The 23,930-nt window shown below is 42.2% G+C and overlaps 1 protein-coding gene across 22 annotated transcripts in view; it reads left to right on the top strand.

Annotated features, from left to right (window-relative positions):
• The window catches only part of FARS2 (phenylalanyl-tRNA synthetase 2, mitochondrial), a 621,462-nt gene that overhangs the window by 371,005 nt on the left and 226,527 nt on the right, over positions 1-23,930 (top strand). For 21 of the 22 annotated variants that reach the window (XR_005786117.1, XR_005786118.1, XM_040460421.1 and 18 more), the window contains one exon: positions 12,186-12,337. The exons of the other annotated variant lie outside the window; for it this stretch is intronic. Coding sequence is in view for 19 of the 21 variants with exons in the window: in XM_040460421.1 (XP_040316355.1) it covers positions 12,186-12,337 (152 nt within the window). In the remaining 2 variants the exon portion in view is untranslated. The remainder of the gene's footprint in view (positions 1-12,185; positions 12,338-23,930) is intronic. 22 annotated transcript variants of the gene reach the window in all.

Here is a 23,930-nt window from a genome sequence, read left to right as displayed (position 1 = left end):
GGGCCAGTTTCCCTGCAGAACGTGGTGAAACCCAGCATTTCTCGGATGCACTTGACAATGGCCCAGGTTCTTCAGGGTGCCTCCTGTGGCATCACATGGGACAGTTTTAATAGACAACAGTGTATGAGGTGCTAAGTTCTTTCTTTTTCAGATGAGGAAATCTGGGCCCAGAGAGCTTGGCAGCTTATTCACAGTCAGAGAGGAGCACAGTCTGAAACTACCACCTCTCTGCAGAGGGTGTCCTATTATGGCTGCACCTGCTCCAGAAAGTAGTCAGTCGTCACCTTTGTCTCCCTGTCAAGTTTGGATTTTGATGTGACAAATGGCTCCAAACTTCTTCATATACACTCCATGTTTTAGTATTTTATTTTATTTTATTTTATTTTATTTTATTTTATTTTATTTTAAAAAAAATTTTAATGTTTATTTGTCTTTGAGAGAGAGAGAGAGGGGCAGAGTGTGAGTGGGGGAAGGGCAGAGAGAGGGAGACACAGATTTTGAAGCAGGCTCCAGGCTCTGAGCTGTCAGCACAGAGCCTGACGTGGGGCTCGAACTCATGGACCACGAGATCATGACCTGAGCCAAAGTCACACGCTCAACCAACTGAGCCACCCAGGAGCCCCTTTTTTTATTTTTTTATTTTCTATTTAAAAAAAAATTTTTTTTTTTCAACGTTTATTTATTTTTGGGACAGAGAGAGACAGAGCATGAACGGGGGAGGGGCAGAGAGAGAGGGAGACACAGAATCAGAAACAGGCTCCAGGCTCTGAGCCATCAGCCCAGAGCCTGACGCGGGGCTCGAACTCCCGGACCGCGAGATCGTGACCTGGCTGAAGTCGGACGCTTAACCGACTGCGCCACCCAGGCGCCCCTTTTTTATTTTCTATTTTTAATTACAATGCATGTTTATTTGTGAGACAGAGAGAAACAGAGTACCAGGAAGGGAGGGACAGAGAGAGAGACAGAATTTGAAGCAGGCTCCAAGCTCTGAGCTGCCAGCACAGAGCCCAATGTGGGGCTCAAACTCATGAACTGTAAGATCATGACCTGAGCTGAAGTCAGAGGCTTAAAGGACTGAGCCACCCAGGTGCCCCCATGGTTTAGTTACTTTAATGAACTTAACTTTTCTTTAATGAATGGAAGATGCATTTTTCTCTGAGGAGTGGGGGAGGTAATGTAAGGGTCCCCATTCAGGCTTTCAGCCGGATTTACAAAGATGCCTGAGTCTCCTTCTGCACCACAAGGGAGTCTTCCCTCTGCTGCAGTGCACAAACCACATTTTGTGCACACCGCTTCTTATGGTTTTCTTCTCCTCTAGTCTCTGAGCTCCTCGGTGGCAGGGACAGTGTCTGAGCAGTCACATAGTAGGTGCCTGGTGAATTTCTCTCGTTCTCTGTCTCCAGTGATGCGTAAATTCTTCTGCTATCACCTGAGTGGAGGTCTCTCGATTGGAACCCCTCATTCACATTCCCTTTACTTTCAACTAAGGTGTCACATCTGCCCTCTGTGAACTTTTTGTTGTAGGTTTTGTTAGACTGGTTTGGGTTTGGTGCAGAAGAAAATAATGCCTCACGTCTGTCCCTAATGTGCAGAAGCCGAACTCATTGTTTTCTTTGTTGAAATAGAATCCAATAGGGGCGCCTGGGTGGCGCAGTCGGTTAAGCGTCTGACTTCAGCCAGGTCACGATCTCGCGGTCCGTGAGTTCGAGCCCCGCGTCGGGCTCTGGGCTGATGGCTCAGAGCCTGGAGCCTGTTTCCGATTCTGTGTCTCCCTCTCTCTCTGCCCCTCCCCCGTTCATGCTCTGTCTCTCTCTGTCCCAAAAATAATAAATAAACGTTAAAAAAAATTAAAAAAAAATAGAATCCAATAGTAATAGCTGGAATTTTATTTTTAAATATGGGAAAAACGATTTCTTTTTAACATGGGAATGCATAATCTGTGGCCAGTGTTCCCCTCCATTATGCAATCTCTCCAGGTATGACTAAGCATTTATACCCTTTTAACCTTTTAATTTCTTTAACATTTGATACTTGAAAAATGATATGTTTAAGTTGTGAAGTATACTAATACAGTGGATACCTGTGAAGCCACCACCCCACCGTGGTGAATATCATCAGTACCTTGTACCTCATGTTTTCCTCGCGTTTCATCTCCTGTGTCCCCTCTCCTTGCCTGAAGCAGCTATGATGTTTTCTTCTAAAAATGTAGATGGCCACAACTTTTTATTCCCCTATCCATTGCTACGCTATGGCTGAGAGTTGGTATTAGATTATATTCTAGGAAAAACAAATCAGTAACTGTTTCTTAGAAGTAATTAGCCTAACCCGCCTCCCCCAGACCTTTCTTTTACCAAAAGGGATGAAGAACAAAATGTTAGACACAGGATGAGTATCTGCTTACTGGTGTTAATTCTTTGGCTTTATGGGAGTCAGGAAGAAGTATTAAAATATGTAGTAATCAAGGGAGCTTGATGGCCTAAGACACCTAAAAGGATCTTGCCTAAAAGGACCAGCAGACAGTAGTGTGGGGGGAAGAATGTGGAGTGAGAAAGAAAGGCAGAAGGTCAAATCCAAGACAGTCTGCTCTATAAAATACCTTTTTTGTCTGTGAGAGTCTGAAGTTTGATCTTTACTCCAGTTTTGAACAAGCCATTGAAATTCGATGTCTTAAGTTCTTGAGGTTAAATTTTGTTTTGCCTATTTTCCTCTGAACCCTGGAATAGTCAGAAGGCCAGCCCTGTATGAACTCAGGCAAGTTCAAGTTATGTTTTCTAGCTGGCCCTGGGTTTTACCTCCTGGCATGTGTAGTCCCTAACAGAATGGGAGCAGCATTGCATAGACTGAGGCAAAAAATGAAAAAGAAACTGATCCCCTCACAGAGTTCCTGCTCTTAGCATGTACCATTTTGAGGTTAAATTTGGGATTGGAGATTAAGAAACCTAGTTTCCTATTTTGTATTTTTTCAGGAGAGGCAAGAGAATGAGATGGGATGAATTGGGGCCTCCATTCACTTCCTTGAGGCATAAGGGAAATAAATACTTGTCTCCCAGTGAACATGATTAACTGGGAAAAATTATGATCATGAAGGCAAATGTGACCTCACTTCAACTATTGTGATTGTACAAGGCTGTAAAGATCCAGACCAGACAGTTAATGGGAGATGTAAACAATTGGGCAAAACTTTTACAAACATTTTACCTCGGAGAGGAAAACACAGAATGCAGAAGTAATGCCGGCTTCAGAAAGGTTTAATGATCTAACCTGAAACGATGAGTATAAGAGATGAAGTCTTTGCTAAGTTCGAAAGATGAAGTAAAGAGACTAAATACAAAATTGCAGCTCTCCATTTCCAGAACCCTTATTTTTTTGACCAAGAGGTTTATTCATGTATTGCTTTTAAAACTGAGATTTGAGCCACCTAAGTGCACAGTTCACCCACTGAAATTGCGTGATCCTGTGGTCTTTAGTATATTCACAGAGATGTGCAACCCTCTGCACAATCGATTTGAGAACGTTTTCATCACCCCCCAAAAGAGACTCTTGTATTTTTCACGTTAGTATTCTGTGCGCGGCACTCTGCCAGTGCTCTGAGGGGTAGTCTGGACCGCAGGCCCCCACTCTCTCTGCGATTCCTTCTTTAACTAGAAGCACACATGATACTTTATTTGAACAGAGATTTCTGAGGATTACTTTTTTGTTTTGTTTCTTAAGTTAGAAACTATTGCAGGCAGGCCCCTGACACCCTGCTGTGGATCCCTAGGGTCCCACAGAGAATGTAGGGCCACCACTCTCCACTTCCGCCCTCTTCATTAACTGGAGTAGCAAACACATCTTTGTTTCTCACATGCATATGATTTGTTTTAAATAACTAAGAGGTCTAGAGCTTTGAAGTAAATTTGAGAGGATTCAAAAAGATTTGAAATTTTGTTTCTGCTCTTAAGGAGTTCAGTAAATAGTTGAGGAGGGACCATGCCATAGAAACTTGGAAAGTTCATTCATTAAGCAGGCTGCCAAAATGATTGTCCCACACTGTTTCGTTATGGAAATTCTTGATTTCCTGTGAATCTTCAACCAGAACTGGAATTCTGTCAAAAAATTAAGCACAAATATGAGAAACTGGAAGTTTGAAAGAATGCTTCAAATGTGCTGGTTCTCCTGTGGTTTCTGGGCAAAGTAACAGAACAGAAGCTGCCTGAGCAGGAGCTGTGCTTACCTCTGACCAACACGCCACGCTCCCGGCACTGAGTGAAATTAAGTAAGGATAAAAACAGAACATTGGAACAAAGTGAGAGAATCTGTAAACACCAAGGCAGCATGGAATCGTGAGTTAGAACAACCTGAATTTGTGAAGTACCGAACCTGCCAGCCCAATTTGATAAACAGCTTTTTTATTACAAAATGAAGAGATGGAATTAAAAGTAAGGGAGCTCTGAAACATTGGGATATAAAGCGAGGTAATCGATAGTGCACACTGTTTTCATAGGTAAGACTGATTTTTAAGTTAATTTAGATAAGAACACAATCACACAGACTGTAAACAGTCTAGAGATACTTATAAATCAAGATAATTAATCTAAAAGTTCAATGAATCATTCGAAAAGGAAATGTCATGGAAGGCACCATAGGGATAAATGTTAGATTTGTTCTTATTTACATAATTATTAATTAGGCTGGAGAGACTACTTCTGGAAACAGTACTAGAAACTGAGCCATTTTCTGCAAGCCCTTGGTTTCAAATGGGAGGCCTTAAAGCATGAGTATTAAGAGCACCACCTGGCCCTGCATTTGATCTTGGCTCTGCCACTTCCCGGCTGTTTGACCTTGGGCAAATGAGCTAAGGTCTGCAAGCCACAGTTTCTTCATGGGCATGGTGGGAAGAGGAATCATGTTCATCTCATGGGATTGTGCTACACAGTAATGAGCTGATGCAGAGAAAGTGCTGGCACAGGGGCACCTGGGTGGGTCAGTTGGTTGAGTGTCGACTCTTGATTTCAGCTTAGGTCATGATCTCACAGTTCATGAGTTTGAGCCCCGCACCGGGCCTGTGCTGACAGTGCTGAGCCTGCTTGAGATCCTCTTTCTCCTTTTCTCTCTCTGCCTCTCCCCACTTGTGGTCTCTTTCTCTCAAAATAAATAAATAAATAAATACACATTAAAAAAAAAAAAAAGAATGTGCGAGCACATTCTTTGGCACACAGCATCCCACGAATGGTAATCATTAATAATATAGTTTTAGTAATAAACCACGGGCCATGTGTTTTGAACTAGAAAGAGAAGCAGTGCCTAAGAGAGCTGCAAAGTAGTCCTTTGCCAAAACTTGGCCTTGGTTAAAAGCTGACTAAAAGTCACCTTGACAGTTTTAGAACTCTGTGGAGAACTCGTCAAAGAAGTACCCTGTTAAAGGGACTATCAAAATAATTAGTAGACCAGAAAAGGAAAACAAAAACAAAAACATAACAGCTTTGCCTAAAGGAAAGAAGAGAGAGGTGGGGGTAATAATTGAGCAACGAGTGCAGAAAATATGCATAGTGGAGAACAATGATCTGTTCTCCTGCCTTAGTATCCTTACACAAGAAGAGAACATTGAAGAGGAAGATTTTGATGTCAAAACACAGAGGACTGGAATAAAAGCACTCGTTTGTGTTACCAACTGGAGGTTAAGATTATCTTCCTTGAGAATATTTATGAACAGGTACAGAGGGCCTAAAGTGCTTTGACTTTATCATGGAGTGATAAGAAGGGAGCCTTCGAGGGAAGGTGCATAGGAACATTTGTAGTTTAAATATGGAGGTGAGTCTGGAGCAAGGGGCCAGTTAGGATGGACTAGTATTGATAAACCCAGATCTCACTGTTCAGACCCCTGTTCACACCTCAATCACTTTGGCAAGCTTATAACCGGGTGTCGTGGACAACTGTCAAAATTGTGTATTTGTTGAACTGTCCAAGTCAATGTTTTGGCTTGAAAATGACTAAGCATATGCTTTATGAACATTCCTTCGTGTCCTCTTCACTACAGATGGCTAAATAGGTGCTGTCTCCATGTTATAGGCAGAGAAACTGTGATGTAAGTTTTCTCAGGCCTGTGAACACACCAGGAAAGGCCAAGGCCTGCTGATTTGGCTGGTGAAGCTACAGGGAGCCACCTGGGGATTGGGACAGTTTGTTTCTGCCGCAGACTGCCAGCTCCCTGTGGTCCTCCTCCCACACACCATAAAAGGGTGACACTGAAACATAAGGGGCTCTATTGGTTTCGCAGTGCTGCCGTAACAGGGTGCTGCAAACCAGGCAGCTTCTCCTTCGTCACAGTCCTAGAGCCTAGATGTCTGAGATTCAGGTGCCCACAGGGTTGGTTCCTCCTGAGGGCCGTGAAGAAGAATCTGTTCCAGCCTCCCCCTAGCTTCTGTGGTTTGCTGGCAGTCCTTGGCATTCCTTATCTTGTGGAAGCATCCTCCCTATCTCTGGATTCATCCTCACATGGCGACTTTCCTGCGTCTGTCTCTGTGCCCAAAATTCCCCTTTAGATTAGGACACCAGTCTTATTGGATTAGGACCCACCCTAATGACCTCATTTTAAACTTGATTATCTCTGTAAAGGCTCTTTCTCCCAAGAAGGTTACGTTCTGACCTATTAGGCTTTAGGACTCAAACATAATTCAGTCTGTTAACAGAGTGGATGATTATAACACAAGTTATACCCTGACTGTGAAGTACACAGTTCTAGATGGCAGCCAAGAGGTTTTATATCCTGGGATTCTTTTGAGAGGACGGCAGGGTAGGAAGCCTCATAGCTCTTCAGAACCCAGGAGGTGATGAGAAGCTGCCTCATGACAACCTGGTAGGGGAAAGCAGGGTGAGCAGGAGATAGCCTCCTAGTGGTCTTGTCCATGAGGATCACAAGGCAGCCTGCCAAATGCAGGTGGGGCTGTGGTTCAGGTCTTCCCCTGTGGGGCCTATGTAATATATGCCAGTCTGCCAGGGCACCACAGTGGAGCCATTTCCCTCTAGCATATAGCTGGCAGTAGGGCCCACACTCCAATCCAGATGTGCCTCACTCTAAGTGTATGTTCCTTGATGCTTAGCGTCCCCCTAAATGCACTAAATTTTTTGTCAGCTGGTTTTGCTGATGTCTCAGAGTCACAAGTCAGGCTCCCCCACAAAGCAGAATCTAAGACGAAGGTTAGCAAGCTGGAAGCTTATTATCAGGTTCTGTCAGGATCAACCCCTGTGGACGGGAAGGGACGGAAGCTGGACTGGACAGAGGGAGAAGGTGGGCTATGATGCATTTGCCACAAAGACCTCTGCCTACCCATAGGCAGCTCTGGAATGAGGGGGGCCCTTCAGAGTTGTCCTGAGTTGCAATAAGGAGTTTCTTAGTCCAGTCCGTAAAAAGCAGACTTTTTTGTTTATATAAATGTGACTGCATTTCTAGTAGCTACCATAAGACAAACAATGATGACTTCATGTATGGTTTTATTATCATAAAATATACATTCCTTAAATGTATATGAATGCCAACTGCATACTTATGTGTATATATCATATGGTAGTAAGAACAATTTTGGTATTTTTTAATTCCCTTCATACAGTAGTTTCAGTTGTCTGTATTTGAACTCATGACCCGGTTTTGAGTATGGGTCCTTATCTGACCCTTTGAATGACTTTTACTGGGTTTGTGAATCCAGAAGTCCCATGTAGAAATCTGTGTTTGTGAAAATATGTTCTAGAACAAGGATTTGAACCTTCACATTGTCAGGGAGGTCTCTGTCCTCTCCCAGACAAAGTTAAGAACCATTGTGTAAGGAGATACAGAGTCAAGTCAGTGTTGCTCTGTAGGCCTCTCTCTACCTGCTTCACACACACAGCAGTGAGAGATAACAGTCTAAAAAGAGAACATGAAAAAGACAGAACCATGCCTTCGCCTTTCCCCCTACAAAAGATCTATATCTGTGGACAAGACCAACACGAAGTTGAGAGCGGGAATGAAGACACTGTGCATTCTGGGTTCATAAGCAGGGAAGGGAAACCAGAGGTTTGGCTCTGGCAGAATGTTGGAACTAAAAGAGCTCTGAATCATGCACTGGGCCAAAGTGTTCACTCAAGTACAAGTACAGGAACCACGAAACTCTTAGAAATAGGGCCAGGTGGTGGTTGTGCTCTGTAAACTCTAGAAAGGAGGCAATAATCACTGCTACAAATTGCTGCCACCATGACCTCTGGCTTAAGTGAAGCTTTGATCCTAGGGACAGAGCAGGACAGAGACATGGCCTCTTTTTTAAAATTTTATTTTAATTCCGGTACAGTTAAATACAATGTTACATTAGTTTTAGGGGTGCCTGGGTGGCTCAGTCAGTTAAGCATCCAACTTTGGCTCGGGTCATGATCTCACCATTCATGGATTCGAGCCCCGCATCAGGCTCTGTGCTGACAGCTCAGAGCCTGGAGCCTGCTTGGGATTCTGTGTCTCCCTCTCTCTCTGCCCCTTTCTTTGCCCCTTTCTGGCTCCTGCTGTCGCTCTGTCTCTAAAAAATAAATAAACATTAATTTTTTTTTAATGTTACATTAGTTTCAGATGTACAACATAGGGATTCAACAATTGTATACATTACTCAGTACTCATAAGTGTCCTCTTTTTTTTTTTTTTTAGTTTATTTATTTTTAGAGAGAGAGAGTGAGCAGGGGAGGGGCAGAGAGAGAGGGAGAGAAAGAATCCCAAGCAGGCTCCATCTTAGGAACCATGAGATCATGACCTGAGCCAAAATCAAGAGTCTGATGCTCAACGGACTGAGCCACCTAGGTGCCGCATCTGAATCCATCAAGGTGTCCTCTTAATTCCCATCACCTTTTTCATCCATCCTCCAACCCACCTCCCCTCTGGTAACTATGAGTTTGTTCTCTATAGTTAATAGTCTGGTTTTTTCTTATTGTCTCTTAAATTACACATATGAGTGAAATCATATGGTATTTACCTTTCTTTGACTTATTTCACTTAGCATTATATGCTCTAGATCCATTCATGCATTTACAAATGGCAAGATCTCGTCATTTTACATGGCTGAATAATCCTCCATTGTGTATATATACTGCATCATCTTTGCCCATTCATCAATCGATGGACCCTGTTTTGGCTATTGTGAATAATGCTGCAATAAACACAGGGGTGCACATATATTTTTGAATTAGTGTTTTCATAATCTTTGGGTAAATAGCTGGTAGTGGAATTATTGGATCATATGGTAATTCTATTTTTAATTTTTTGAGAAACCTCCATACTGTTTTCCACAGTGGCTGCACCAGTTTGCATTCCCACCAACAGTGCACGAGGGTTCCTTTTTCTCCACATCTTCACCACCACTTGTTTCTTGTATTTTTTATTTTAGCCATTCTCACAGGTATGAGGTGATATCTCACTGTGGTTTTGATTTTCATTTTCTCTGATGATGAGTGATGTTGAGTATCTTCATGTGTCTGTTAGCAATTTGTATGTCTTCTTTGGAGAAATGTCTGTTCATGTCTTCTGCCCATTTTTTAATTGGATTATTTGGTTTTGCAATATTGAGTTATATAAGTTCTTTATATATATTTAGATCCTTTGTCATCCTCCTGCCAGGGTACTTACTGCTTAGACTCTGGCTGGACTGCCTTCTCTGCATACTCCTCCCTGTTGATATAGCCTGCTCCAAGCTCTCAGTGGACTCACCTGCAGCATGCATTTTCTGAATTGCAATTCCTCTGCTATTCCCGAATAAACTCAGTTTCTGGTCATTCAAGCTTGCCTCAGTCTACCTCTCTATTTAGGTTAACAGGTTTTTTCCAATTCTAAAATTATCTGGTTCTGTGATTGTGGATTATCAAGTCCTTACCAAATCACTTTGCCTGTCCACCTCTTCTGTGTCATCCCACATGATCACTATCTCTTCATGGCAGCATAGCCAGGGATAGAGGCAAGTCTCTATGCCTTATTGACCTTACGCACCCATTACCTGGTCTGGCTACAGAAGAAAGAACATCTAATTGATTCACTGTAATGTAGCCATTGCTCACAGTAGGTAGTGTTGTAATCTGCTGTTAATGAATACCTACAATGTCACGGGGACTATGCAAGGTAATAGAGATTTGGAGGTATAAAAAGATACACACCCCACCCTCAAAAATTGTAATATACTGGGAAGACAGACATTAAGTAATTATTACACAATCAATATGAAAGGTAGTACGAAAGAGAAGTATAGGCTGCCATGACAAAGGACTAATGGAGTCTGCGAGGGTTAGAATTGAATGTGGTAACACAGGATCAGAAATAGGGTAGGGAGGGCAGGAAACAGTATATGGAGGAAGTAACTTAGTGTGTTCAAGAAACTGAATAACCAGGCTGGTGTGAGAGCCTGGAGAACAACAGAAAGAACTAGAACTTTTCAAGAATTGGGGACTTTATCCTAAGAGCAGTGGGAAGCCCCTGGTTAGTTTTTAACACCACCTCTGACTCAGGATCAGAAAGCCTACATTCCAGTGACCATAGATCCATAATCTTATTTTCAAAACAAAATTTTATTTTCCCCCTCAAAAAAGCATAAGTCATCAGTAGGTATCCCACATCTGACATATACCAATTAATACAGTGAATGCTTCCTTTAGATAAACCATTACTTTAAACTTGTCATATATAATTTGTTAGCTTAAACTAGTTTGCAGTATAACAGTCTGGGCTTTTCGCCCTAATTTTTAAAAGTGTAATTTACTGTAAGATGTATTTTTTAATGTTTTGGGGGCCTATATCCTGGCTGACAGCATTATTATGTTACTATCATGTTTCTTGTTGTCACTGGGTTGTTGACACTAATGCTCAGTTGGACACCTCCCATTTCTGTCATCAGGGCTCAGTGGTATCTCAGCTCAGATCAGCTGAAGAGGACATTTTGTGCTAATTCCTGTCAATCCCAGCCTTTCATCTAATCTCCCTAAACTTTCGTGTTCCTAAAGTGGCAGGAGGATGTTGTCCAAAGGAAGAGCAACTTGTGTAACCACCAAACTCCTGTTGTGTTGTTACATTAACCCAGGGATGATTTATCACAGGATCCTGACTTTATTATAGGAGAGAAAACCAAGGATGTTTTTCAGGAGCCTTGCTATTTTGTCCAAAGCACCTTGATGGTAGCTGTATAACGTTCATTTGAAATGTGTGTTCTGAACTGATGCATTTGTCTGACAACTTTATTGATATTTCAAGTTGTATAATCATTTTTCGTTTGAGTATTTGATTCTTCAGAGGTCTTGCCATTTAAAAAGTTATACTTTTCCCGATCAGTGATTCACTAAAGGGTTTATAGTGATATCAGGCTTGCTGTAAACCAGTGTATAAACTTGCTCTTCTAACAGATTTATACTTTAGCACATATTGCCTTAGGACTTCATAGTTATATAACAAAACATTTTTTATCGTGGCAGTAACTTATAGACCCACATATATATAAGTGGGACCCACACTTATTATATATATATATATATATATATATATATATATATATGCCACATAAACAAATGCAGTGACTCATAAAAGCATCTAATTTTAAACACCTGTCCAGTATAATAATGAGCTCAAATAAACTGGAAAAAAATGGGATAAAATGGGGGAAATGACTACATTTGTGTTTATTCTTGGAATCATAATTTGAAAAATAACTCCCCAAATGACTACTTATCATCCCAGTCTTTTATTTTAATAACTAGAAATACTAACAAATAATGACATTACTAATTGAAATATCAATTTTGACAAGCCTTTACTTATTTCTCTATTAAAATGATTTCCTGAAATATCACAGGAAATTAATGAATCACTTGTTAATTAAATGTGAACTTTTCTACTCTAGTATTCAAATGGGAAAAAAAAACCCTGAAATATGATATATTCAAATTGCTTTATACTAAATTGAACATTAATGGTTATATAAATATAATATGTGATAATGTTACAAATGAATGTGATGAGAATCCATAACATTCATAATGGAATTTGCTAATTTTGAACATTGGCTTTATCTTTCTCTTCACTTTGTCCCTGAAAATCCGAGTGCTGAAATAATGCTTTACCAGCATTTTCTAATTAGCCAAGTGTAACTTTCCATGAAAAATTTAAACATTCTCATCCAACTAACAAATCAATCTCTTTTCTTCTCTTGTTTTGTTAGCCTCTTAGCAAATATCCTGCTGTGATAAATGACATCTCATTCTGGTTACCCTCTGAGAATTATACAGAAAACGATTTCTATGACTTAGTACGAACAATTGGAGGAGACCTGGTGGAAAAAGTTGAACTGATAGACAAGTTTGAACATCCAAAGTAAGTAAAAAAACCCAAAAAAACAAAAAAACAACTTTCTGATTTTATCCTTTGTTGTTTCTCTGTGAAAAATGGCTATGGAAACACATAATGAAATTTTGCTGGAATTTAATGCATATGATACAAAACGTCTCTAGAATTTATAGTGAATGTATTGTTTATCAGAAAAGATTTTTATACCAGTCCTTTCTGAAAATGTTTCTAAAATATGTATTTAATCTTTTCTGCCTTCGTAAAGAAAAATATGTGAAACAGAATGTTTTAAGGATCTTGGAGTTTTTCAGTATTGCTTTTAGAAATTATTTCTTACCATATCACATCCCAGGAACAGAGGAGTTTGTGGGAAAAAAAGCTGTTTGGTTAGTCTTTCAGTGAATATTTATAAAATGTTTGCCACATGCCAAAAGCTGTGTTGGGTCCTAGGATAAAGTTTATTAACTGTCTGAGGCCTGTTCACCCTGGGGTCTGTGTGTGTGTGTGTGTGTGTGTGTGTGTGTGTGTGTGTGTGAGAGAGAGAGAGAGAGAGAGAGAGAGACAGAGAGAGAGATAGTCTTACGCTAATCAGATTTGACTCTGCTTTCGCTTTAGAAAAGTTTTCTTGAGTTATATCGTTAAGGATTTGCTCGGACCCATCATTCTATTCTGTTTCATTCTGTAGGGATTCCAGTTATACATGAGTAGGCTCTTCTTTGTCTGACTTCTCTACTTGTCAGCTTTCTGTCTAATGTTTTAAAACTCTTTATTTCCACTTCATTTTGAATGCTTTTCTCATTGCTACCTTCTCCCTTACTGTTTTCTGCAATCTCTTCTTCCCTGCTCACATTCCATTTCCGTCTTTGATTACTTTGTTTTCCCCACCTTTTCTGAGTTCTGTGAGCTCACATTTCTGTTCCTTCTGTTTTCTTGCCATCTACTTTCTATTTCTGCTTTGTAATTTTGCTTCACAGAGAAATTGCTTCATTTGGTTTTTAAAATTTATTGCAGGATATTTCGCCAGCAAGTTCTTATGATCCAATGGCAACATTTTTTTTCTGTGACTTCTTTGTTAGTGAGTTTTTCTGCCATCTTCATTATTTTTTTCCCCGATTTTTAAATTGATGTATCTGTGGTGTGCACATGATTGCTTTTTTGTTACTTGTATTTGAACAGCACTGGATTTTCTGAGCCTGCTATTTGCATAAAGTTGAGGTGTGAGGTTGGGGGCTGACTTGGCAGAGAGGGGCTAGGGTGATCATCCAGGCTAGTTGTTTTCACAACACATAGTTTTCTTCCTCTCCAGTACCAAGAAATCAACTCTTTCTTTAAATATGGCTCATTCATCTCATTGATTCTTTACGTAGTTCTGCCTCCCGTCCCAAATCCTCTCTTATTACAAACAAAAGATTCTCCTTTTGTTTACCTCAGTGATAAAGATTTTGAACTTCACGTCGTAGCCCTCAGCTCTGAGAAATGTGTCTTTGCTTGTGTTTTCTGAGAAATGCCACTGTGTGTGTGTTTCTTTTCTTCACATCCTCTCATTGGCTTCTACTTGATTTCAGCTGCTTTTGGCAGCCTTGAAATCTACTTTGGAGTTTGTAGATGATATCTGCCCTTTAGCTTTACAGAAAATAGAATGTATGGAACAGCCTGGGGTTTTGACACAATGGAATACGCATTCAGCCTGGGACTTGTATGTGAGAGAGAAATTTCCAGGAATTTACATGTTAATACTGAAATTCTGATTACTCACTTTTGAGAAGGAGGAAAAGTACGGGAATAAGACTGATTGCTAAGTAATAACTGATATGCCAGAAGCACATGACTTGTTAATTTTTTCCCCATTGTTGTTTGATATGTAGAAATCCTTTGGAATCAAGGATTCAGAATATGTTCTTAAATTTTTACTTCTTAAGCTTTTGCTTCTTGCTATTGCCTTAGCTCTGTAGCTCTGCCTCTCATATCACCAGTGTCAAAGTTAGATGAGTTGCCCTTTGTGGTTAATATCATCAGATCTTAAAGGTTATAGAGCAATGTTATTGTCTGGATGTGGGAGTAAGTGTGGTTTGGGGTAGGGAGCAAATATCGGGTTTTCCTGACTTGTAGGAGATTTGCAGTAGTTAGGGTAAATGTAGAATGGGCATGTTAATTGGAGACATTACAGTGAGATTGAGGTAGCATCAGGGTCCTGTGGACCACAGACAGACCAGGCAGACAGATGCTCCATTAAAAACAAAACAAAACAGGGGCACCTGGGTGGCGCAGTCGGTTAAGCGTCCGACTTCAGCCAGGTCACCATCTCGCGGTCCGTGAGTTCGAGCCCCGCGTCAGGCTCTGGGCTGATGGCTCAGAGCCTGGAGCCTGTTTCCGATTCTGTGTCTCCCTCTCTCTCTGCCCCTCCCCCGTTCATGCTTTGTCTCTCTCTGTCCCAAAAATAAATAAATGTTGAAAAAAAAATTTAAAAACAAAACAAAACAACAACAACAGAAAAACACATCACTGGGGTGCCTGGGTGACTCAGTTGGTTAAGTGTTCGACTTTGGCTCAGGTCATGATCTCATGGTTTGTGAGTTCGAGCCCCGCATCGGGCTCTGTGCTGATAGCTCAGAGCCTGAAGTCTGTTTCAGATTCTGTGTCTCCGTCTCTCTCTGTCCCTCCCCCACTCACATTGTCATGCTCTCTCAAAAATAAGTTAAAAAACATTTTTATAAATAAAATTAAATTTTAAAAAATCACTGGACTGTCTAGGAATACTCTGTTGATGCCAGTCTATACACACAACCACATACTACCTGGAAGAAGAATTTGTCCAGTTTCTTCCGAAGGAGACATTACTTTTGACTGGAAATTTGGAAGAAACCATCTAACCAAAAAATATGTCTTATTGGCATTGATCTTACCATATTTTAAATAAATGTTAAACAAATATTTAAGGCCTATTATTCCGGAGCTCTGCCAAATGACTAGCCTTCCCAGAGTGTGCACCGATCTTAAAAAGGGACTTGGTGTGGCAGAGATTGCTAATTATCTCTCAATATCCAACCTCCCGTTTAAAAAATAATGTCACCTTGGGCACCTGGGTGACTCAGTCCATTAAGCATCCAACTTTGGCTCGGGTGATGATCTCATCCTTTGTGAGTTCAAGCCCCACGTTGGGCTCTGTGCTGACAGCTCAGAGCCTGGAGTCTGCTTCAGATTCTGTGTCTCCCTTTCTCTCTCTGTCCCTCTCCTGTTTTTGCATGTGCTTTCTCCCTCTCTCAGAAATAATAAATGAATAAACTTTAAATATCTATATAAAAAAATAATGTAACCTTGATTTTTTTATCTAAGCAGCTTACCAGCCAACTAAAAGTCTACACGTCTGAGTCTCCACTATAAGTTAAGTGTATCTATGTGGCCGAGTTTAGCCAATAATTTATAAGTAGAAGTGTTTAATGGTATTTCTACAAGTTTTCCTGAAAAGTTGGGTTGAGGCTGTCCTTTTTTCTTCCTGCTACTTCGATGTGAATGTAATGGCTGGTACTTTGGCAGCCATTATGGCCCATGTTATGACCTTTGAAATGGAAGTTGTGTTGCATACAGCCTGGGTCTCCGACGCTAGAGTCCATTCAGCCCTGGACTTTTATGTGAGACAAGTATCTTGTTGAAGCCACTAGTTTTTGGATCTTTGTTACTGTCCACCAAAAGTAAACTTTGCTATTACAGCCCTGAGGAAAAGGACATACTTACAGAAAAGGACATGGTATTTAGTAATAGCGGCTCACTGAGTAAATTCTCAGCAAGTATCTAAGGCAAGAGGGTAGCAACCTTTTTCCGTTCAGGGCCAGATAGTAAATATTTTTGACTTTTGAGGTGACATCTGCTCACCTCTGCTGTTACAAAAGCAGCTATAGACAAAATGAAATCAAACAAACATGGCTGTGTTCCAACAAAGCTTTAACTAGAAAAACAGGTGGTGGGCTAGATTTGACCCATAGTTTCCGGATCCCTGATATAGGGGAGGGAGCCACTCACATATTCTAAAATCCTCCTCTCATAGGTCTTTTTACCTGAGGGACCCTACACCCCTCCCGTTGTCCTCCCATTAAGAGTTCCTGACTTGGATGGTGGCATGTGGAGGGTCACCTGACCTTGCACTCATCAATGCATATCTTGAACTCAAGACTTAACTTTATCTTCTAAACACATAAATTAAATATTGCTAGATAGTCCAAAGAGCTGTGACCCTTTCTTCTCCTAACATCAAAAACTGAGAAATGCTAGTAATGAGTGAATGACTCTTTGAAATAAACAAGTAGTTGAACAAATCATGTGTTATTTTTTCAACAAATTAGGTTTCATTTTGTGAACCAAAGCAGATCCTAAGATATTTCAGGGAGACATAAACTGCTGAATATGAACCTAATTTCATAATGTTAGACAAATGGGCAGATATTTTCTGGATTACAAATAACAGTTTGCACCCTGAAGGACGTAGCTGTTCATATTAGAAGAAGATGACATTTTGTTCTGGTCTGCCATTCAGAACCTTCTCCCAGAGCATCTTTGCCACTTAATCTGTAGGCCCCTTAACGTGCAGTAGAGTTCTTATAGTTCCAAATTTCATATAACAAAAAGTAGAGTAGTGATTACTTTGGAGAGGAGAACTACGGTCACCACATGCACTCTGATGCCTTTGCAATATTGTGCTATATGCATGCACTGAATAATGAGAAGACTTAGGAAAATATGTACGTCAACATACAAACTTGGATATCTGTTGCCCGACACGTTTCTGAGTACACTGGTCATGGCCCATGCAACTGAAGGAATTATGGCGAACAGTGTTTATTTTCTCCTGTAACACAGTTGCTTAAAATATTTCTTAGCCCGGGGTAGGAGAGAGAGCAAAGAAAGGCAGAAGGAAACTTATCCAGTGTCTTCAGCAACTAACACCTCATTTGGGAATGCCACCAATTATTTGTGAACTGTAGAAATGGACTGTAAAGTGGGCTCAAATAGGACAGATTTGGCTTAAGCTCAAGGCAGAGGTTTTTGGGAGTTAGAACTTGAGAATTTAAAAAGAGTTACTTGATTTTACTGCAAGCAGTGGGGCGTGGTGGGGAAAGTGCCCAGGTGTCTGCAGCAGGCACTGCCCAGCAATGTCCCCAAACCAGAGCCTCCCAAAGACTTCCACCCTGTTCCTGAGGCTGCTGCTTACCCTGCACAGCCTGCTCACACAGTCATGGTCATGCTTTCCTGAATCCGTGAACCCATAGTCAGGGTCTAGTTGGGGCTGAGATGCTAAAAGGGAGCATACCTCGAGCTTTGGGCACCAAAGGTGAGTCCCAGCTCTCTTCAGCCTGACTTGATACAATAATGGTTCTGTCCTTTATGGCTGACCACTTGTAGTTTGAACTAATTTGGCATAGGTAGGGATACTGAAGCATTTGTCAGCACTTTTAACAGAACGCTCAAGAGGTAATTCACCAGGAGAGGCACCTTCTCAACGTGGCTAGCCCCACGTCTCAGTGGGTATGAGTCATGGGCATCACCTGCCCATAACTGGCCATGATGTGGCACTGGGAGCACCTAAAGATGAGGCAGTTGGAGTGACTTCTCCTTCCTCCAATCTTTCCCTCCCTTCATTCTTTTCCTGGTATGTTTGTTTTTGCTTTGTCAAACTGTATCCAATAAAAACATGAAAGTTTAAAAATAAAAAGGTAGAGATTCACTCACCATCTCAACACCCTAACACCAATTCTTAATATTGTTACATTTTCCCTGTCTTGACTTTCTCTGTACATGTGCATCAGGTGATGTTTGATCTTTGAATGATTTCTGTATTATCAGCCCCTTGGTCTAGAGTGGGGTTCTTCAGCCTCTGCACTACTGATATTTGGGGCCAGATAACTCTTTGTTTTGGGGGCTATTCAGTGCATTGTAATTTGTCAGCAATACCTGTGGCCTCTGCTACCATCTCCATTTATGATAAAAAATGCCTCCAGACATTGCCAAATGCCCCCTGTTGGGCAAAATCACCCCCAGTTGAGAACCACTGGGATATCATTTAGTAGAGAATTTCTTATGTCTTCTGAAAAATATTTCTTAAAGTCATGCTTTAGTTTTATGTTCTGGCCAGCAGGGAGAAGGAAGAGAAGGACCTCACAAGAGGGAGGTGTATCAGGTGGGGGGTTTCTTGTGTTTCCAATAAACATACTTGGTGGAACATAGGAAAAGCTGGGCACACCAACTAGGCTTCAGAAAGAGTAGGAGCTCTTTCTGGGGTGTGTGTGCCAGTTTCTACTTCTCTATTGCATTTTATTTCCGCACACTCACTCTGGCTCTCCACCCCCTGCCCTTCTACTTTCTGCCATGTAGCTCAGGCTCTGTCTGTATCTTGCAGAGTTCTGAATACCCTGCCCAGCCCCTGAGTCTAAATGACTGTCAGGTGTCAGCTCTCAGCACCAGTTGCTAGCACCTTGCCCAATTCTGACACTTTCGACAAAGGAATCTCCCTGGCCCCACTCAACTTTTCTGGCCAAGTCAGAGGTCACTGAGCAGCTGGTGGACAGGCTTCACTTGAGTCACATGCCTCCCCTTGCTCTAATTAGCCACATGAGTCAAATGGCCTCTGACGTTGTTTTTACAAGTTAGTAGGTTCACTGTTTATACATATCTTTCTTTGTTTTCTTTTTAACCTGAACTCAGTAGCTTCTGACTCCAGCACTACCATTTTCAGACTTCCTTGAACTTCAGGCAGAGAGGCATGTTGTAAAAACATTAATTAATTGATTCTTGAGTTCCTGTGTCATAGGAGACATTAGGACCACAAGGATATTAAGGCAAGATCCTAATTTTTGTGGAGCCAAATAACACAGGAAAAGTGAACAGCAATAAAAAGTAGAAGGTGATAGATATAAGGTGGGTTAAGCCTAGTAAATTGCATGCACGGTTACTTGCACGTAACTGATGCTCAGTAACCTCTCATGGACTTAAAACAAGGGGCACATGTCTAGGGTTATAGATTGAAAGGAAAGAAGCCATTGGGATGGGAAGATTTCCCAGGAGACAGGATAGCAAGTTCTGCACATCTGTCTCCCTTCTGATACCTTGTGAATGAGATATACACAATTCTGACTCTAATTACTGTCAGTAAGTGCTTTTCAGTAGAAACCTTCAGTTCCTATAAAAAGAATTCTGGGTTGTTATGTTATTTTGTTGCTGGGACAAATTCATTCATGGTAGCCACTTTAAGACATAGGGGATGCATTTAAGGGTACACCTGATTCAGAACAGGAAACCTGTTTGGAACCAAGATGGGTCTAGAGGCCAGAGACCTTCTTCAGCTGGGTGCCTCTGGCTCTATCCCTCTGCTCGCTCCTCTTAGCCAGTGTCTGTGTCTTCCCCCAGCCCCCCGCCCCGCTACTTACACAAACACGGACATCTCCACCTGTTTCTGCATTGGTCAAAGTCTTTTCTGGCCAGTCCACTCCATTATCAAAGTGCAGACTGGAAGGAATTAATCCAACTGACTGGTCAAACTGCCAGTACCCCTTTTAGGGAGAGCTCTTTGTACCAGGCTGCCTTCTGAGGTTCCAGGCAATCTGTGGATGGACCACTCTTGGATCAAGACCTTATTGCTGATCTGGCCAGGGACCACTAATAAGACAACTCAGCCCTGCTTTCCAGAGCAAAGAGCCAACTGTCTGAACATTTTCAACCAAAAGGGTTCACAGGATGTTTTTTCAGAACGGAACAAGCACCCGAGTACTGCCCTCTTTTCCCCGTCGCCCACTAGTCTACCCCACATATAGGGCTCTAGGTAACCGCTCCTAATCACTGCCTCATTCCTATCTTGTGTTCCTTATTTGCATTTAAACTTTTCTAGGCTGTTGCACTTGATGGACACTCTGTAAGACACGATGGCATAGTTGCTCACTTGTATCTTCCCACAATGTTTATATTACTGGAAGGAGGCTGCCTTACTATGTGACACTTGATGGATAGCTCATTGATCCTTCTTCACTCCTTAGAGGAGCTTTTGTTAAATGACTGGAAGTATTTTATGACATAAAAAGTAGAGGCAAGAAAGAGCTCAGAATCCAGAGTCAGAAGCCATCAGCTGAGTCTTGGCCCTCCACCTCCTAGATGTCTGAAATTGGGACTGTCTGAGCCCAGTTCCCTCATCTGCCAACCAAGGCGCTAACATCATCTTTAATGGGTATAACTGCAAAAATTAGATGAGCCCGTATATGTAAAATTCTTTCAAAATGACACAGAGGTTTGTTTGGGTTTTTTTTTTTTTAATGGCTAGCTATTACAGTAAATACTAGTAACTTTCACAATCAACCCGTCTTGTTTATTAAAATAAAGAATAACCTTAGCACAGCTAGGAGCCTTGGACTTGGCAGCCAAATACATATAAATAGGAAGTTCTGGTACTAAAGGGAAGCAGAACAGACTTCATATAAAAGTATCATTCTGAAATGACACATGTTCTTCCTGCAACTTAAGGAGCAAATTTTTAATCATAAAGATGCTGACCGGCCAAGCTGTGTAGTCAATATGGCGGCTCTCTGGGTTGTGTGTTGAGAAAAGGCTATGGACAGTGACAGGTGGGATGACATCCCTGGTTTACAAATCACTCCCTGGTCTGGTTTCTTGTGACAGTGCCAAGTAAGTGCAGTTATCTGGACTTAAAGCTTGGCCAGCAATGAAAAACCAGCTACAGCTAATCTTGAGAGAGCTTGTCAGAAGTTGTGTCCCCTTGAAGCTGACAGCATGCAGTCCCAGGGAGGTGGCTCGAGGTGGCCAGGCCTGCTTTAGAACCCTCCTGGCTTCTTTCCCTTTCTTCGCTTTTATTGCAATGCTGGTGGCGTGTGTGTAAGAACTTTTATTGTTGTGGTTCAGACAGCCCAGAAAGCAATTCTAAGAATACTATTTTTAGCTTGGATATTTGTTTTTTTCCCCTGCCTCCCATCCTTTCCCTCCTTCTCCCAAAGGCTTCTTTTTAAAGCAGCCCACGAGAGGTGCCTTTCCTCACCGTCACACAGCAGCCCTGTTTGCCACCAGCGCTAGACAAATTAAAACACAATTAGTTCAGTCCCCGAACACCTTGTTCTGCCTTGTGTCCCAGCACTTCACCATTTGCTGAAGGATTCTTTGGGATTACCTTCAGCACTGACCTGGCAGGGCCCCAGGAACAGCATCCCCGCACAGGGCAGAGAGATTGCTTGATGACAGCCAGGCAAGGAGAGAGGCCAGGCACTTAATGAGCTGTATCTTCAGTGATGTGCTGTGTTATAGCACACCTTTGTGAGAATTAGCCATGGAGCCGCTCTTCCCTCTTTAACTTTCAATTAGCAGTTTTCAAGGAATTCTTTGGATGTTATCCTCACTTGGCAAATTGTGCACCTTTTTGTAGCGTGGAGATTGAATGCTCTCTTTCCATGATGTGAGGCTCAAGTAACATCACTTGATGTTTCCCTGTCTCACCCCCAACGATATTGATCAGATTAAAGCAAGTTAAAATGCACACCAAGGACAACCTGTCACAGAATTGCTGGCAGAAATGTGACAGGGAAGGGCAGCCCCACCCCATCATTTGGGGCAATTATGAGCAATGCTCTAAATCATTTTGGATCTTTAAATCTGTTATCCCAGGTCACAAGGTCACTTCAACTAAGCTACCACCCAAATTTGATACCCAGAGCCAGCCCTGGGAGGCTGCCCCTCCCTCCCAGCCCTCCCCCCCTCACTCCCCTCCCCCACGGCACTGTCTGCACTGTGTCAGTTAGTTACCTTGTCCTTCACACCCCACAGAGGCTTGACCTTGAATGTGCTACAGCCCTCACAGTTAACGATGATGTCTTAGTAACCAAGACATTTATGAATCCACGTACAGCCTCAGAATCATATATTAGATAACCAAACAGTTATCCTGAGTACAGATTTCAGAGTTGAGTCTCGAAAGATGGGCCTATGATTTGTAAGAAAGTCTCTGAGACCTCTTTGAATCATTCTAGAAAATTCGTATTTCTCAATAGCAGAGATGGACTTAGCGGACTTGTCAATCCCTCTGGCTCCAGCATCACACAGGCTGGGGCTACAAGGCACACAGTGTGTGGGCTGGGGTGGTGCCATTTGGTCACCTGAATATCTCTTGGGCTAGTTATCTTCCTTAACTTGGTCATAACCAAGACGCAAGCAGTTGATGTACAAAAGGTGGCAGCAGGCAGGCACCTCTCGGGATGAGAGGTCAGCTCCAGGGGAAGGGACCCCAGGAGTCGTGCCCACAGATGGTCCAAATGGTACCCAAGAGCTAGGGCATCTTTCTTATTGGGGACCTTTGGTAGGGGGCCATGCAGTCAGCAAGCACAGTGGAAGCAGGTGACAGAGCAGACAAGCAGTCACAGGGCAGCCGGGCTTAGGGGCAGCCATCTGCCTGGACACTCCACTGGTTGGCTGAAGACCCAAGGCTCCTGATTGTCCCCTCCCTCCACCCGGGATCCCCCTTGGAGTCCAGATGTGGGAGTGGGGGGGCCCCCCCGGGTGTGGTTAAGTTAGAAAATCCAGGAGACCAACAGGAGCTTCAGTTTTGGTTTTTGTTGTTGTTGTTTTGTTTTGGTTTTTTGTTTGTTTTGTTTTTTGTTGTTTGTTTTGTTTTGAATACCTATACCTTCACTGGTGGGGAAAGGAGGGTCTGTTTATTCATGTGTAGTTTGGAGCTAGAGAAAGTATTACTATGATGGGAATTTAATCATGTGTCTAGTGAGGACAGAGTAAGATAGAATGTTCCATGAGATTTACATGAAGAAGAGGACACCTTAAGGCAATGTGGTGTAAGTTAGGGAGTCCCGTCTCCATAGGGCCGCTTGGCAGTCAGAGCACTAGTCAGACACTTAAGAAATGAATTCAGGACCTTATATTCAGATATCCCCAGCATGTCACCACCACGTGCCCACAGGGACCTCAGCCTCCTGCAGAGTTACCCTCAAGTATGTCTGGAGATCCCAAAAGGTGTCTCCCATTTGCTTACAAGCTTCCTGTGAACATGCTGGTGACTCTCCTGGGGCCCTCGGGTTTCCTCCTGCATATCACCGGCCCTGCTGCTGCTTCCCCTGGCTGGCACACCTGTAGGACTCTGGGGTCTTTATGGTGTCCTGTGCTATTTCAGGTTTGGGTGTCCCTGTGCTTTCCCCCTCTGGTGTCACACCTGTCCCCTGGGACTTCAGCAACTCTGCTTTGAGCCCATCTTCTTTCCTACCTTGCAGAGCTCTCCCCCCACCCCCCACCAGGCTTCCCGCATGCGCCCCGCCCCCCCCAACCCATGCAAATGAAAGCTTGGGGATTCCAGTGCAGACCTGACTCCATCTCAGCTTAGACTAAAATCTTTTCCATGGAAGCACAGCTCAGAAATGAGGACAAATTCAACAAAATGCCAGTCACCTCATCTTTTGTCAACATAATTTTTTTTATGATGTCTTACTTAATATTTCTTAGAGGAGAAAGAATACCCCATGAAAGTTTTTAGATTCTCTATTTGGCGTATCTAACTTCTCCCGAAAGAAAGTACAATAGTAAGATGAGAAGAGAGGAAACCAGCAGTGAAAATTAAGCAGGTGAAGTATTTGTT

The sequence above is a fragment of the Herpailurus yagouaroundi genome, unplaced genomic scaffold (assembly GCF_014898765.1).
Source record: "Herpailurus yagouaroundi ecotype Mexico unplaced genomic scaffold, PumYag 250, whole genome shotgun sequence".
NCBI classification, from domain to species: domain Eukaryota; kingdom Metazoa; phylum Chordata; class Mammalia; order Carnivora; family Felidae; genus Herpailurus; species Herpailurus yagouaroundi.
The sequence above is the reverse complement of the archived record's forward strand: the minus strand, read 5'-3'. Positions and strand labels throughout refer to the sequence as shown.